Genomic DNA, 14,442 nt, shown 5'->3' with positions numbered 1-14,442 from the left:
AATACTGATTGAACCTTATCAGTATTGCTTTAGACCTGAGGAAATTATATTTGACCAAATTTTCACCATGCCTCAAATCTTGGAAACGAGTTATGAAAGGAAGACCACCCCTCGGTCGATTTTAAAGTCGCCTTCGAAAGAACGATAAGGAACTGCCTCTGCCCCGCCATGTCTGAACTTGGTATACCCGGCAAACTAATACAGCTGTGTAGGCTAGTCGAGCAACAAGAGCTCCGTCAGGATCGGAAAGGGCCTCTCCGAGCCGTTCGATACCAACGAAAACAAGACGAAATATCTCTTGTCATCAAACAAAGAGTCGTCGCACTCGCTACTAGACACCCACGTCACTATTGACAGTCATAACTTAGAGGTCGTACATAAATTCGTCTATCTTGGAACTAGCATCAATACCATCAACAGTGTCAGCCTTGAAATCCAACGCAAAATCATTCTTGCCAACAGGTACTACTCGGACTGAGGTGGGATTGAAAAGTAAGGTCCTCTCTCGACAAACAGAGGCAAATCTCTACGTGTCCTTAATTATTTCCGTCCTGCTATATGGTGTGGAGTTAAGGACAATGACATTATCTGATGAGTCGGCATTAGGAGTGTCCGAGAGGAAGGTTCGGAAGATTTATGGATGCTCATTGGCAATCGATGGAACGATGATATAAAAATGATTTTTGCAAGAAAATTAAATTCGATATTCGAAGGCTAAGAATTAAAAAAAACGAGAAATTGCACTTTGCATATAATATTCAGTCTCTGAAATGAAAAAAATTGTATTGTACAGTGGAATTATAGAGCTTAGATATTCTTACCGGAGTACCGTGGTTATCATACAAATCGAATCCAATTTTCGCAAGTTTGTTTATGATCATTTAGAGAAGATAGAACAATATAACTCCAGCGGTTGACTCGGCGAACATTGAGAGTTCTCCGAAAGCTTTTTTGACTTATGTAGAAAACTTTCTTAAAAGAATCCATTAGCTTCCGAAAGAGGGAATAAGTATGATAGTTCATATTCTGTCCGACATTATTGAGGCTTAGACAACAAATAAAATAAGGGGTTTAGCCATAGGAAATATTTATTGTTACCGACTACCAAAAGATTTATTACTTTATAAATAAAAAATTTACCATAAAGTCTGGGTCTCTGAGATTCAATGAAATATTTTTTCTCTCCAAAATTATTGGAATCATTAAAATTGTATGATTATTTTTGTGATGATTGTTTTAGTTAATCAATAAATTAACAAAAATAATATAAATATCTGAAAGCCCTACTACTCACATCCCACTAACACTATTAACAACCACAACCCTCATTCCCATTCACCAACCTCACTTTATAACCGCAAGCAACTACTCAGTGTGGCACCAACCACCATCACCACCACAACTGCAACCATCGACACCGCATCAACGTTCACCGATCACCGATTGTGAGCTACATTTGTATCAATCACTAACTAACACCAGCACAACCACCGTCACCGATGTGTGATTACACAGATGTGTAAGACTACCGGTTGTTGATGGCTCGATGGCTTGATGTCAGTGGCGAATACGGCAGCCAGTGGAGTCGCCCAACCATCACATTTGTATCTGCATCAAAATATTGCAAAAAAACAAAAAGAATATATTTGCAACTTTTACTTTAATTCAATTTCATTTTTGAACGTAATTCACCTTAAAATATTAATTTTTGTGCAATACGAAGAATTTTGAACGATTTGTGTGGTTATTAATGATTTTTTGTGATTTTGTATTTTGCGCTCACTCAAAAACGACACCCCCTATTTTTGTTGTTGTTTTGAAATATTGGTGAATTTCCCGTTTTTGAATCGGTTTCGTTCCGCTTACTTTCACTTGCAGATCGACAATGATATTTTGCTACGGCGTTCCTCATCATTGCGGCAAGGCTTACCCAGTGTTGGTGTTAGTCATGGCCGACGAAAATCCTCGTTAGAGGAGATCGGCATTAGCCATTTTACGACGCTAATGCAGGCAACGAATCACACGAATCCCATTAAAATTGCACTCAACGGCAGTATAGGACTGGAGGTCAGTGTGCTTATGTATAAACATTAGGGTGGCACTTAAATATTGGGCTAAACTTTTTCCAATATTATTTTTTTTCCAAACTTCACAGAACTAAATGCATAAAAATCACCACGAAAGTTGAGCTTAAAAAACTGCGTGTTTTCATTTTTTAAGCACCACCCTAATACAAGCAAAAAATAAACAGACACTAACATATTTATTATACCGCCTTAATAGTCCACACCTAACTCTTTGTACTTTCAATATCAGGTCACACCACCCGAAGAACCAACACCCATACTGGGTGTACCCTGCATAGTGGCCGGTGGTCCCGGCGGTGGTATTAATCCCTCGGCGTTAGGTGGTGCCACGCTTTGCGGCGGTTCATCACTGGCCATCAATACTGCCGATTTGGGCGCATCACCCACATCGAGTAACAACAATTCACCGCTACAAGTGCCACAACAGGATTCACAACAATCCGGACCAATGCAATCACCGCAACATTTACAAGGGACAATTGTATGATACAACCTTATGTGGGGTCGCAGACTCCGCTCGTCGATATCGAAGAAAAATAAATGGATATAATATAAGTAGAAATCGGAGCGGTGCTAAGGCGTCTAAACGTCAACACGACGTGACGATGATGATGACGTCACAATGCCACGAATGTCGGCTATCGTTACTGCAGCGGAGTCCGAAGCAAAAGACGAGTAGTTAGGCGAACACAGCTCACACACCGAAGCACGTACGTAGTTAACTGCAGCAGAGATAGCAACAAAGTAGTTTCGCACATCATGTACATATGTATAGATTATTAATTGTAGCGTAAGTGGGAAAACGCTTATTATTGCCGAAACGGACGTTAGGAGTATGGTCGTATGCAACTGCGTTAAACGTGCAACGATTTCAAAATATATATATATAGGCACTTAACTTAAGGTTCGTTTGTAGTGATCAGCTGATCAGCTGTAAATAATGTGACTCGTTCAATTGTAGTACTAGGGTAAGCCTAAAGTTATTTCATTATAAATATGTATTACATGCATTGTGAATGTACAATATTGAATATACATACATATATTCTTGAGTTTGTAGATAATTTTTAATTAACAATAATACCTATTTATTTCTTAGGTAATAAAATTACAATTCTTTAGATAATTTTCTCGAAAATTTTGTTTAAAACATATCTTTTAATTTACATTAAAAAATATTTTTTTTTGCTTTGTAAGATCTGTAGTTGATTATTTATTTATCTATCTAACTTTGGGGTGTTCTAACCAAACGTCTGTACCCACTTACCTTTACCAAAAGAACGGAGCTACAAAATAAAATTCCTCATGGAGGTTAAGATGTTAAAACATCCAACTTAAGGCAAGCATTTCCTATACGCTTCTATGGCCTTAAAAAAATTCATAATAACTTTTTGTCAGTCATTTATTATTACCGAATTATCATTCTCTGATTTGTGGACATGTTTGACACCTGAACCCCCTATGGATCCGACCCTATGTGTGGTACGCACCTAAAACTCACGAGCGTAGATAGTGGCAGCAGTCTATATTTTCATGGACCCAAGGGTAAAAATTCAAAATAAAAAAACTATGTAAATGTACTCCAGCACTAGGCTAAGAATTTTATTTTTAATCAAGTTTTTTGGAACTGTAGTTGAAGTTGATGTTTCTCACAATAGTAACAACTTCATCCAGTGGCAGATCCACAATGTTCTAGGTCTTAAAACCCACTCGTTTTAGTTGTTAGAACCCTTCTCCACCGAAATTGAAGAAATTTCATTCCTATAAGAATATAAGAATTTGTCAAGTAACATCAAAATTAAAAAAATATTGGAAGGCAAGGTTCCTCAGCAATAACTTATAGATTCGCTACTGTCTCCATCCATATATAAAAGCTATGTAAAATATCTTATATACTATATGTACCACTGAAAGAAGTTAACAACCACAACCGCTGTACACTCTCATAGAAGATGACACCTTTCCACAACCTCTCTTTAGTTCTGCAGCTCGAATTATTTTCTTCAAGAGTAGATTGAAGAAGTCGCACAAAAGGGAGTCGCCTTGTTTGAAGCCTCGTTTGGTATCGAACCGCTCGTAGAGGTCCTTCCCGACCTTGACGGAGCTTTTGGTATTGCTTAACGGTTAACAACTTTTAGTAGCACATAAATTCGAATTCGCTCCTGAGACCATAGCAAAATTATTTTAGCACATTTTCTACTAGAAAACTACCTAATTCTCCCAAAAAAATATTTAAAATCTCTAACAGATACCAGAAAGAACCAAAATACGGCATATTATTTCCACAACCGTTAGACTATTTTCATAAAATCTTTATTTATAATAAAAAATATGTGTTCATTTTTGAATGTTTATTTATTTATATAAAAATTTATAAAAAACAGAAGTTAAAGAAAATACCAAGGTTCTTAAAAAAAAATAAAAAATCATTATAAAAACCATATTATCAAATTGTACAAACAAATGGTGAAATAATAATAGCCAAAGCACAAAACAAACTGTAATGTAAGTTACTAGAATGTAAGTAGAAAACATCCGATATAACTGTATTTATAATAATATCGGTAGCAATTAAGATATTTACTTTTCCGTTCCTTTATTTCCTGACACTATAAATTCGAATTTAATATTTTTTTTCTATTCCGATTTCGGACCCTTTGGGATCATGCTGTCTAATCGCAAATGTAATGTGTTCCATTGACTTGTTAACATGAATTATTGCGTTAGCGATAAAAACCGTTATTCTTTCTATATTAATTAGCACATGATAGGCCAGTTTTCCAATATAGTAGCTGTAAGTCCGATAATGGTTCTTATCCTATCATATTTGTGTCATTTCTGCTTTGCTGTCTTGCATTTTTTTAGGTTATTTGTTCAAAATGTATTTAAAGTTCACTCTTGATCGTTTTCAGCGAGCATGGTATTGACCCCGCCTGGGACTCATCCACAAAGGTCTCTAGCTAGGTCAACTCGTCTGCAGTTTCGTTGCCTAAAATGTAACTCTGCCCTGGAACCTAAAGTATGGACAAGTGGAGTGGACCTAATAGGGATAGTAGCCGTCTGGCAATCCGTGATTAAGGTTGCTTTCCGTATCCTCCCGTAATTATTCAATACAACTCCTTAGGTTATAGATAGAGGCAGTATTCTCCGCCCCTACTAAATCTCTTCTTCATTCACGTCTAGAAGGTATACTCACCGAAAGTGACTATTAAAATGTAACCTTTGGAGCTTATAGTCTGGTTCACTTTCCGTTTAGCTGGTTCAGTATGGCGCCTTTGGCAATAGTTTCACTGCAAAAGCACAATAGTTTTTGTTCCTCGCCAGTTCAGTAAGGAAAGCTCACGAGTAATGTTAATCAAAGTAACATTAGTTTATGTCAAGTTCGTTTTCTGATTCAGATATCATATATGATCACAAAGGTCCACTGAATAATTCCAGGAGTTTGCACGGCGCGATTGAGGTAATGGGAACGGAATTTGTCTCGGGGAGGTGGATCATATCTGATGAAAACATTCCATTAGTTGGATATTTTGGTATGCGATCCCGCGATGCTTGCTCCAATACCTTCTGGTGTTTTTTGGAGCCTTCAGTGTTCAACTTGATAGTACTACCTCTCAGTCGTAGGTCGAGCGTTGTCTTCGATGCCCAAACAACTGTTCCATAAGTGACAATAGGTCTTATGAACATGGTATACAGTGATCTGATGATACCTGAATTGAAGCCCCAGCATCTACCGGCTACGTATCTGCATATCATAAGGCCCGTAGTGGCTCTGGATAGTTTAAATCACTTTTTAATTCCACGTGCATATTCCACCTAATGTGAGGCCTAGGAATTGAACCTCTTTACTCAACTCCAACTCTCTGCCTCCAAGTGTTAGGGGTCTTAAACCCGGAAGAGATTTTCGCTTTGTTAAAGGGACGACGGTTGTTTTTGATATCCGGTAAGATTCGCAACCGTGCAGCGTGTACATCGATGGCATTTTAGCTTGCTGAGGACAAAGGGCTTACTATTTCTCTTACGATCAATCCCAGACTAAAAACATCGCCAGGCATCGGTGGTAGTCTAGCGCTGCCAAGCTCCTTTGAAGCTCAGCTATCCAGTTAATTGACATCTTAATGGTCCTATCTAATTGGCTTCAGCAAGACTCGCAACTTTACAGCAAGTACACCGGCTTCTATTTTCGCAGCCAAGGAGAGGCTAGCTTTACTGAAGGCTCACTGGATCTCTTCCGATCAATCCCAGACCAAAAACAGCGCGGGTACCCATGGTAGCCTAACGCTGCCAAGCTGCCTTGAAGCCCAGTTAATTGAGATCTTAATTGTCCTATCTATTGGACTCGTCTACTCATTGTATTTTGTTCGTTTTAACTCATTAAACGACATTATTGCTTTCTTTCAATTATCTATGCTGATTACAAGTCGTTTATTATATAATAACACTTTATAAAATTAAATAATGTCAATTTCCAATTTTAATTGAGATAATTAAAAAAAGATATTTCTTAGTAAATTATTGTAGACACTTCTAAGTACATGGAAATGTATGTACAAGCACCAATAGAATATAATGTAGCATAATTGTAGCTAAATACCAAATAATTGGCGTAATGAAGATAGTTTGAGACAATTTAATAAAAAAACGTAGATCTGTAAGACTGTACATACATACAAATATAGTTGAGTATTGAATGTGCAAGAATTAGGTATGTACGTCTGTAGGTTATGCTAAGAGAGAATTGAAACATTTTAGTAAAACTGATAAACGCTTTGGTATACTATTAATGCTTTACAAGAATTGAGATTAGTGAATTAGGGACGATATAAACAGAGAATAAATTTGTAAAAAGAAAACAAGCGGACACAATGCGAAGAAGAGCTATTTATAAGTACATAAGTCTAGAACAAAAACTAACAAATTATGAATTATGTGAAATTTCATTTAAAAAAAGAAACAAAATCTGTTACAAAAACTGTAAGTAAACTGTTAGAAACGAAACTTTAGAAAATGAATTTTATTAGGCATAAGTGAGGGTCGCGAGCTAAAACTATTAACTGCTGTGACAGTTCGAAGCTGAAGTTCGAAGCTGCAAAGTATCGCGTAATAAAGGTTAGGTATTTGAATACTTGTATGTACATATATAGTAGCTCCTATATTTATTCATAAGGCCTTACACGTTCTCAAACAAATTTTAAGTAAATTCACTAGACTTAAATACATACGAGTATATTAGCCTTAGATTAACTTTAATGAAACAAATTAAGTATGTGAGCACCCAAAAATAAATTAGGCATTAGATATTAAGGCGTCTTATTATAATATATATTGTATATAATATTATAATAATAAATTTAGCACTGTTGCATATGTATGTATATAAAGTTGATAAGCGCAATTAGAATACGTGTTGGAGAAAAACTGTTATTTTCAATAAGCAAAAAATTGTTAATTTGAACACTGACAAAGTCGAAATATAGCACTATGCAGGGAGAAATTTTCTGTTTGAGTATATGAAGTGTTTTGCATGAATTTGCCAACTCTTCTTTTAACTGCGAAAAAAGTTTATAATTTTTCCAACAATCTAACATAACACAGTTGAAATATTTTCAACAAAATTAAATTCAAATAAATATTTAAATTAATTAGATGGCAAAAAATCATAGACAAACCCAATTAGAGGATGATACATTTCGAGTTCCCTACTTTCTTAAAGAAAAAATACAGCAACTTAAAATTTAATTGGGAATGTTTATTACCATTGGAAACAAGATTCTTAAGCATTAATTTTTTTTTAAGATTATCTCTTTTAAGTATTGCTTCTTTCCATCGGCGACGCTCAAAGAATGTTTGATTTACTTCGTCTCGTCATGGTTCGTCGCCATAAGTACACGTTGGACTTTCTGTTTATTCCATGTTGTAAAGTATTTTCGAAAATACTAGTAACCAGAAAGCATATCCGTTATTTCTTAGTTCACTTCGTCGTCTGTCCAACTGTACCACATATCTGCATCCTTCATAATTTTAGCAGTCTATCGGCCTTTGTACTGACTTGTCCACCGATCTTACCAGAGTTCAAACGCTTGTTCCCTCACCAGTTGTTTTGCGAACATGTATGTATATATCCGTTCCGTGCTGCTTCTATTTATAACCAGATTCGTCTTTTCTCCTTTACGAGTTAATCCATTGGAATACTGCTATTTATCACTAGCACTGGATTTGGACACAGTGCGGTACGCTGTAGAAACTCTCATTGCTGCTGTCTTCCGCATCTTAGCGTGCGTTTTCCGTCTATGTTTCACATTTAATTACAGAGGAACGCCTACTCTTTGCCATCCAAATGGAATTTGAGTTTGGGTGCCTTTTTTGCTAGCTCATCGACTTTACAATTTCCGACGATACCGCTGCGGCCAGGCATCCAAGCAATTTTAATATGAAAGTACCTTGATAATACTGCTAGTGATCAATCGGTCAACTATAACTTAAGACATCATCGCAACCACCCAAAAACCACATTGTTTCGAGAAATATGCATTTAAGAGATCGTCTTTGTGTGACCGTCCGAAAAATCACTGATTTTTGCGAAAAAATGTAAAAAAAAAAATGTCCTGTACGATGTCCACGATTGCGGCCGCAATTTTGATCTAAAACAAAAATTTCAAAAAGATTATTAATCTGTAGGAAAGCTTCTATCGCACCAAAAACTATCGAATTTAGCCATATTTTTCGACAGTTTTTCGTAAAAAAAAAAGAAAGATTTAAAAAAAGAGCTTTCATAACGCGATAGAGAATGATTGAAAGTGTTCTCTCCAAATTGGAACCAAATATCTTCAAAACTCTTCATTTGAGAGTGGAAACCAGGACGCCATTCTGAGAAAACGCGGTTAAAGATTGGAGTTATAGCGTTCCCCACTCTGTTCGCTTTCTACAAGAAACACTGTAGCGATCGTAATATGGGATTGGATAATAATTCTAATATTAATTAATATATAATAATATAATTGAAAGGTCCATATTAAATCACATTTTTTGGCACTGATTATAGCGACCCTCCAATTTTTCGATACCATTTTTGTACTATGAGTTGTCCTTTGCTTGAAAATAGACTTCAGTTTCGGCGATCTCCTCTTCATTGACGAGAATTTTTTCCAACATCTGAGCATTCTTTTGAGTCCTGAGAACTGGAAATAGTCGCTGAGGAGCAGATCTGGAGAATACGGTGGATGTGGAAGAAATTCGGATTTTTTCCATCGTTTGCACTGACTTGTGACACGGTGCATTGTCTTGATATGAAACAGTATTTCCTTTTTCTTGGAAAGCAGCCATTTTTCGGCGATTTCGTCCTTCAAACGCTTCGATAATGGTTTGTAATAGTCGTTGTTGATCGTCCTTCCTTTTTCATGGTAGTCTATAAAAATTATTCATTACGCATCCCAAAATACAGAGAATGTTTTCTTTTTCCACACGTTATAGCGGGTTCAACGTGTGCAGTCCACTCGGATGACTGACGATTGGACTTCGGAGCAAAATGGTGCTGTCATGATTCATCCATTTTTAAACTCGGCTTTATTACGCTTTGACATCTCCAAAGACTGCTCCGAATCATCAACTCGTCGTTGTTTTTGGTCAAGAGTGAGCTTGCGCGGCATCCACTTTCCAAAGAGCTTTCTCTTACCCAAATATTCGTGAATCATATGATGTGCACATTCAATTGATATCTTTAAAGTGATTGCTATCTCAAAAACTTTCATTTAAGGTCATCCAAAACTTGTATACCTTTTTGATGCCTTCGTTTCTAACAACCGCTTTTGGGCGTCGATTGCGTTCACTGTCTCCGGTGCTCATTCAACAACGTCTAAACTTAACATAAGAATTCTTGATGGTGGATTTTTATGGGGTAGTGTCCGCAAGCTCATTATCAAGCCAAGTTTTAGCGTCAACTGCATTTTTTCTCTTCAAAAAGTAATATTTTAACAAGACTCGAAGTTTTTTTTCCATTTTTGTGATTCAAAAAGCGCTAAAATGATATAAAAGTAAAAAATAACAGAATAAATCCAAATTTCCTAGTTTAATTTTAAGGTTTAAAGAAACTCATTTAAGTAGTTTAGCACCAATTGCCGCTTTGGACGCCATTCGTTGCATTTTCATACAGCATACACGTATTAGGTCACCTGAACGCTTAACAAATTGGATATTGTAAAAATTAGCTGTTAAATAATGAAACAAAAATTTAACATAAATTCATAAGCATATGAATAAACTAGTTAATTATATTTACTGTTATATTTAAATGAAACTAGAATATATATCATAAAGCATAGAGAAGAAGGAAATTAGAGAACAAAATGAAAAAGTGCAATAAGATGTTGAAGTAATAAGTAACTGTAATTGTTGCCGCTATAACTGTAACATTCTACATACATAGTTCATCTCGAGAAAAGCAAAAACAAAAAACAAAAATACAAATACAAATAAGCAGTAACAACACGTTAAAGTTGTAAATCTACAAAATGCAATTGAAAACTAAATTTGAGAAAACTGAATTTTAATTGATAGCGATGAAAATGTAATTTGAAGTATACATACATGCATATATGAAAAAAAAGAATTAAATTAAATAAAAATATTCATTGAAGTTTCCTACATGCGCGTGTGTTTATTTATTTCTCTGCGATTTTGTACCGGTTGAGCAGACTCAACAAAATACTATAGATCTCAAGTTGATCCGAGTAACTACTTTTCGAGACACAGTCTTGAAAAGTTGCGGGCTCGACTTCCGCTGTATATTCACTTAACCCCCTAAACGCGTTACAAAACTGTGTTTTAAAACTCCTGAGCTGTTGCGAACTATTCAAGGCATCTCAATGAAAATTTTTAATATAAATTAGAAGGTCTTTAAAGGTCGAGAACTATTGACCAAATCTGCCAAAAATACAATTTCACTTGTTTCATTTTCCCTTCGTCCAATACCCAGTTTATGGTCTTAATTAAAATACGCATTCTTCTCTTTGCATTTGATGATCCTGTAAGAAATTCTGCTTTCCACTCGAAGGCACACTTTTTCCAAGAAACGGACGCAAATGAGGAGGTCGTAATGCCCGAGTTTTAAATATTTTCCTTCAAAAAAGTTTTGTATATTTAGTACTACAGGGTAGGCCATTTAAAGTTGACCCATTTGTTTCTAAAAAAAAAAAGAACAAAAGAAAACAATGTTTTTTGTTCATTTCAAAAATAATTTATTTTGGTCCAAGGGGATTTGTTTCAGCTAATATTTAAAAATTAGATCGCGTAAATGGGCACCTTTAGCTTTGACAGCTAAATGCACTCTTTTTTCGACATTTTCCATGACTTTGGCCAATGTTTCGGATGATATGGCGGCTGTTTCACGTCGAATGTTGGCTTTCAGTTGAGCTAAGGTCTTTGGCTTATTAGCGTATACCTTGGATTTCAAATAACCCCACAAATAAAAGTCTGGTGGCGTCAAATCTGGTGATCTCGGTGGCCAGTCAACATCACCATTTTTCGATATCAATCGCCCGGGGAAAAATTAAGGCGTCGCGGATAATCAGCTGGGTTTAGTTTTTGTGCCATTTGAATTTTATATGGAAACATCTTCAAATCTTTATGAATTATGCGTCGGAGAGTGGTGCGAGAGATGTCTAATTCCTGAGAGCGGCGATAACTCGATGTCGATGGAGTCTCCTCAATACTGGCTCGTACAGCTTCGATATTTTCATCAGAACGTCTTGTGCGTTGTCTGGATGCATGACTGACATTACTGAGATTACCGGTGTTCACAAATTTTGCGTATAAAGACTTAATTGTGTTCTTAACTGGAGCACTTTTCACTTTATTTTTTTTGCGAAACGCACGTTGAGTTAACACAATTGAAAAGTTATTTTGAATATAAAGCTGAACAATTTCAGCGCGTTCTTTTGGAGTGTACTGTTCCATGGTATAAATTGTCTTCGAATGACGCTTCTAACGCGGTATGACATTAGCCGATTTGTCAGCGCTGTTAAAAGTTACAGCGTTGCCAGATGGGTCAACTTTAAATGGAATGGTATATTGTATTAAAAATTATTCAAAGAGAATGGAGAAGGCGTTGACAACAAACTACGTCCATGACTGCCATTAACACCTACTAATGATCATTACGTCAATAATATAAATGAATTGGTGCTTGAGAATCGACCGTCGTGGATTTTTCTGGCATCGTTGAAATGTCGAAAGGATTAGTGAAAATCATTTTGAAAGATCATTTGGGCCTAAGAAAAGTGAAAGCACAATTGGTTCCGAAGTCACTAATTTTTTTCGAAAAACAGCATTGCGTTAACTTCTATGACACAATGCTTTCCGACTGCCAGGATGTCATGAAACGTGTTATTATCGACGATGAATCTTGGGTTCTGGCTCCGGGAAAGAGAAGATCAATCAGCCGAATATCGTGGCAAAGACGAGCCGAAGCCGAAAAAACACATCAAAGAAAATCAAAAATAAAGATTATGTTAACTTCATCTATTGTCGAAGTGTAGAGCACTCCGAATTACTTCCGACTGGCCATTAGTGATCAGCTCAAAGTGCTACGTGAATTTATGAGGGACTTCGTGATTAAATTTATAGGATTTCTAGTTACCACAACCATCTGCTTTGCCGTTTCCGTTTTAAGTTGACCAAAAGAGATGCATTTTAGGGTTGACAATTTAAACAAATAACCTATGCCTAATAATACCCGTTCATTCATCTAGATCTGAGCGGTATCCCTCATTCTCCGACTCGATCCCAACGGTTCTTGAATCTACGAACCCGGAAAAGAAATTGTAAGTATTCCACCGCATCATAAATGACTTTCTTCACTTTAATTACTAGCCTACGTGCTTTACAATGAATGATTAAGTTATTAACTTCTAATTGTCTATTGAACTTAGAGATGCTTAGATGAAAAATGCCTACGTTTTTATAGTTCCCAAAGCCAAGCTAGTACATCTAGTTTCAATATTTTTCTTTCTGATATAAAATCATGTTTAGCTTTACAGCATGTAAATACTTCAATTGGACAACGTCCAGTGAGAATTCCAACGATTGCGACAAGATGAACTTTGCTAAGGGTAAGTAGTTCAGTAGATCTCCATCCTTCTACTCTAGACCAGAAGGGTCTCGCAGTCGCACAGTAAGCAAACCAAGGGCGCCTCTGGCTACCTCATCGGATTAGCAATTAGCAGCGAATGCGAATAATAATCCCGCCTGAAAGATATGTTCGAAGATCGTAGCTGTGTCTTATCCGATATTCTATATAAAATTCCGAAAAAAGTTTTCCACACAAAAACTTGATTTTGATCGGCAGCTAAACAAACAAAAAAGTTTTCCAACAAGAACTTAAATTTCATCAATAAGTTGGTTTAGCAGATATATTCTATAGTGACCCAATATTGGTGGTTCTAAATAAGCAGCTTCTTCGGAGTAGGAAAGAAGTCTCGAAAATTTTGAGAGTGATATCACATAGACTTAGGGACTAGTTCGTGACGGTCGATCGGGCAGACGAACACTTACTTACATGTACTTTAAAGGGTATCTGAAGTCCAGCACACAGTGGAGAAAATATTGCAGCCGTAGCTGAGAGTGTATATGACGACTGTGGAGAATTGATTCCGTGCCATTCATAACAACACTGACTGACATATCGATATTTATAATTGAAAGCGTACAAAGTACAGCTTGAATGAAAATGAAAACGCTCGGCCTTCCCAAGCGAAATCGCTTCGCTATATGGCCTCTTGAAAATTTCCAAGGAGACCCACATTTTCGAGCTAAATTTTGGTGTAGTTTGTGGATCAGTCGAATCATCGGTCCATATTTCTTCAAAAATGATGTCGGTGAGAACGTAACCGTCAATGGCGACCATTTTCGCGCCTTGATAACCGACTATTTGATGCCTGAAATTGAAGCTCGTAGGCTTGGTGATATTTGGTATCAACAAGACGACTTCACTTCCCTCACATTGTCTCATACAATGGATTTATTTGAAGAACACTTCGGTGAGTAGATAATTTCACGTTTAGGACCAGTAGATTGGCCACCCATAATGTATGATGTCACATCGTGAGACTTTTTCCTATAGGTATATGTGAAGTCTTAAGTCTATGCGAACAGTCCTGCTTCACCTCAGGCCTTGAAGCAAAACATCACGCTGGTCATTCACCAGTTTCTCGAACGAGTTATTGACAACTTTACTCAACAGATGGACCATCTGAGACTGCGGCTATGTCCACAAGTATAAAAGAGATAATCTTCAAAAAATAAATGCCAAAGAATGTTCCAATAAATTTGTAGGGAACCTCGAATGGAATACAAGTTCATA

The 14,442-nt window shown here is 36.5% G+C and overlaps 1 protein-coding gene across 16 annotated transcripts in view; it reads left to right on the top strand.

Moving 5' to 3' along the window:
• LOC105233852 (potassium channel subfamily T member 2) overlaps positions 1 to 3,540 on the top strand; it is a 263,246-nt gene extending 259,706 nt beyond the window's left edge. For 9 of the 16 annotated variants that reach the window (XM_049451971.1, XM_049451970.1, XM_049451966.1 and 6 more), the window contains 2 exons: positions 1,879 to 2,067; positions 2,284 to 3,540. In XM_049451971.1, coding sequence (XP_049307928.1) covers positions 1,879 to 2,067; positions 2,284 to 2,574 — 480 coding nt within the window. In that variant the 3' untranslated portion in view covers positions 2,575 to 3,540. The remainder of the gene's footprint in view (positions 1 to 1,878; positions 2,068 to 2,283) is intronic. The other 7 variants (XM_049451963.1, XM_049451962.1, XM_049451973.1 and 4 more) reach the window with 5 other exon arrangements.
• Positions 3,541 to 14,442: the final 10,902 nt, after the last annotated feature.

Source organism: Bactrocera dorsalis, chromosome 3, assembly GCF_023373825.1.
Source record: "Bactrocera dorsalis isolate Fly_Bdor chromosome 3, ASM2337382v1, whole genome shotgun sequence".
NCBI lineage: Eukaryota > Metazoa > Arthropoda > Insecta > Diptera > Tephritidae > Bactrocera > Bactrocera dorsalis.
This window is presented reverse-complemented; position numbering and strand designations above follow the sequence as displayed.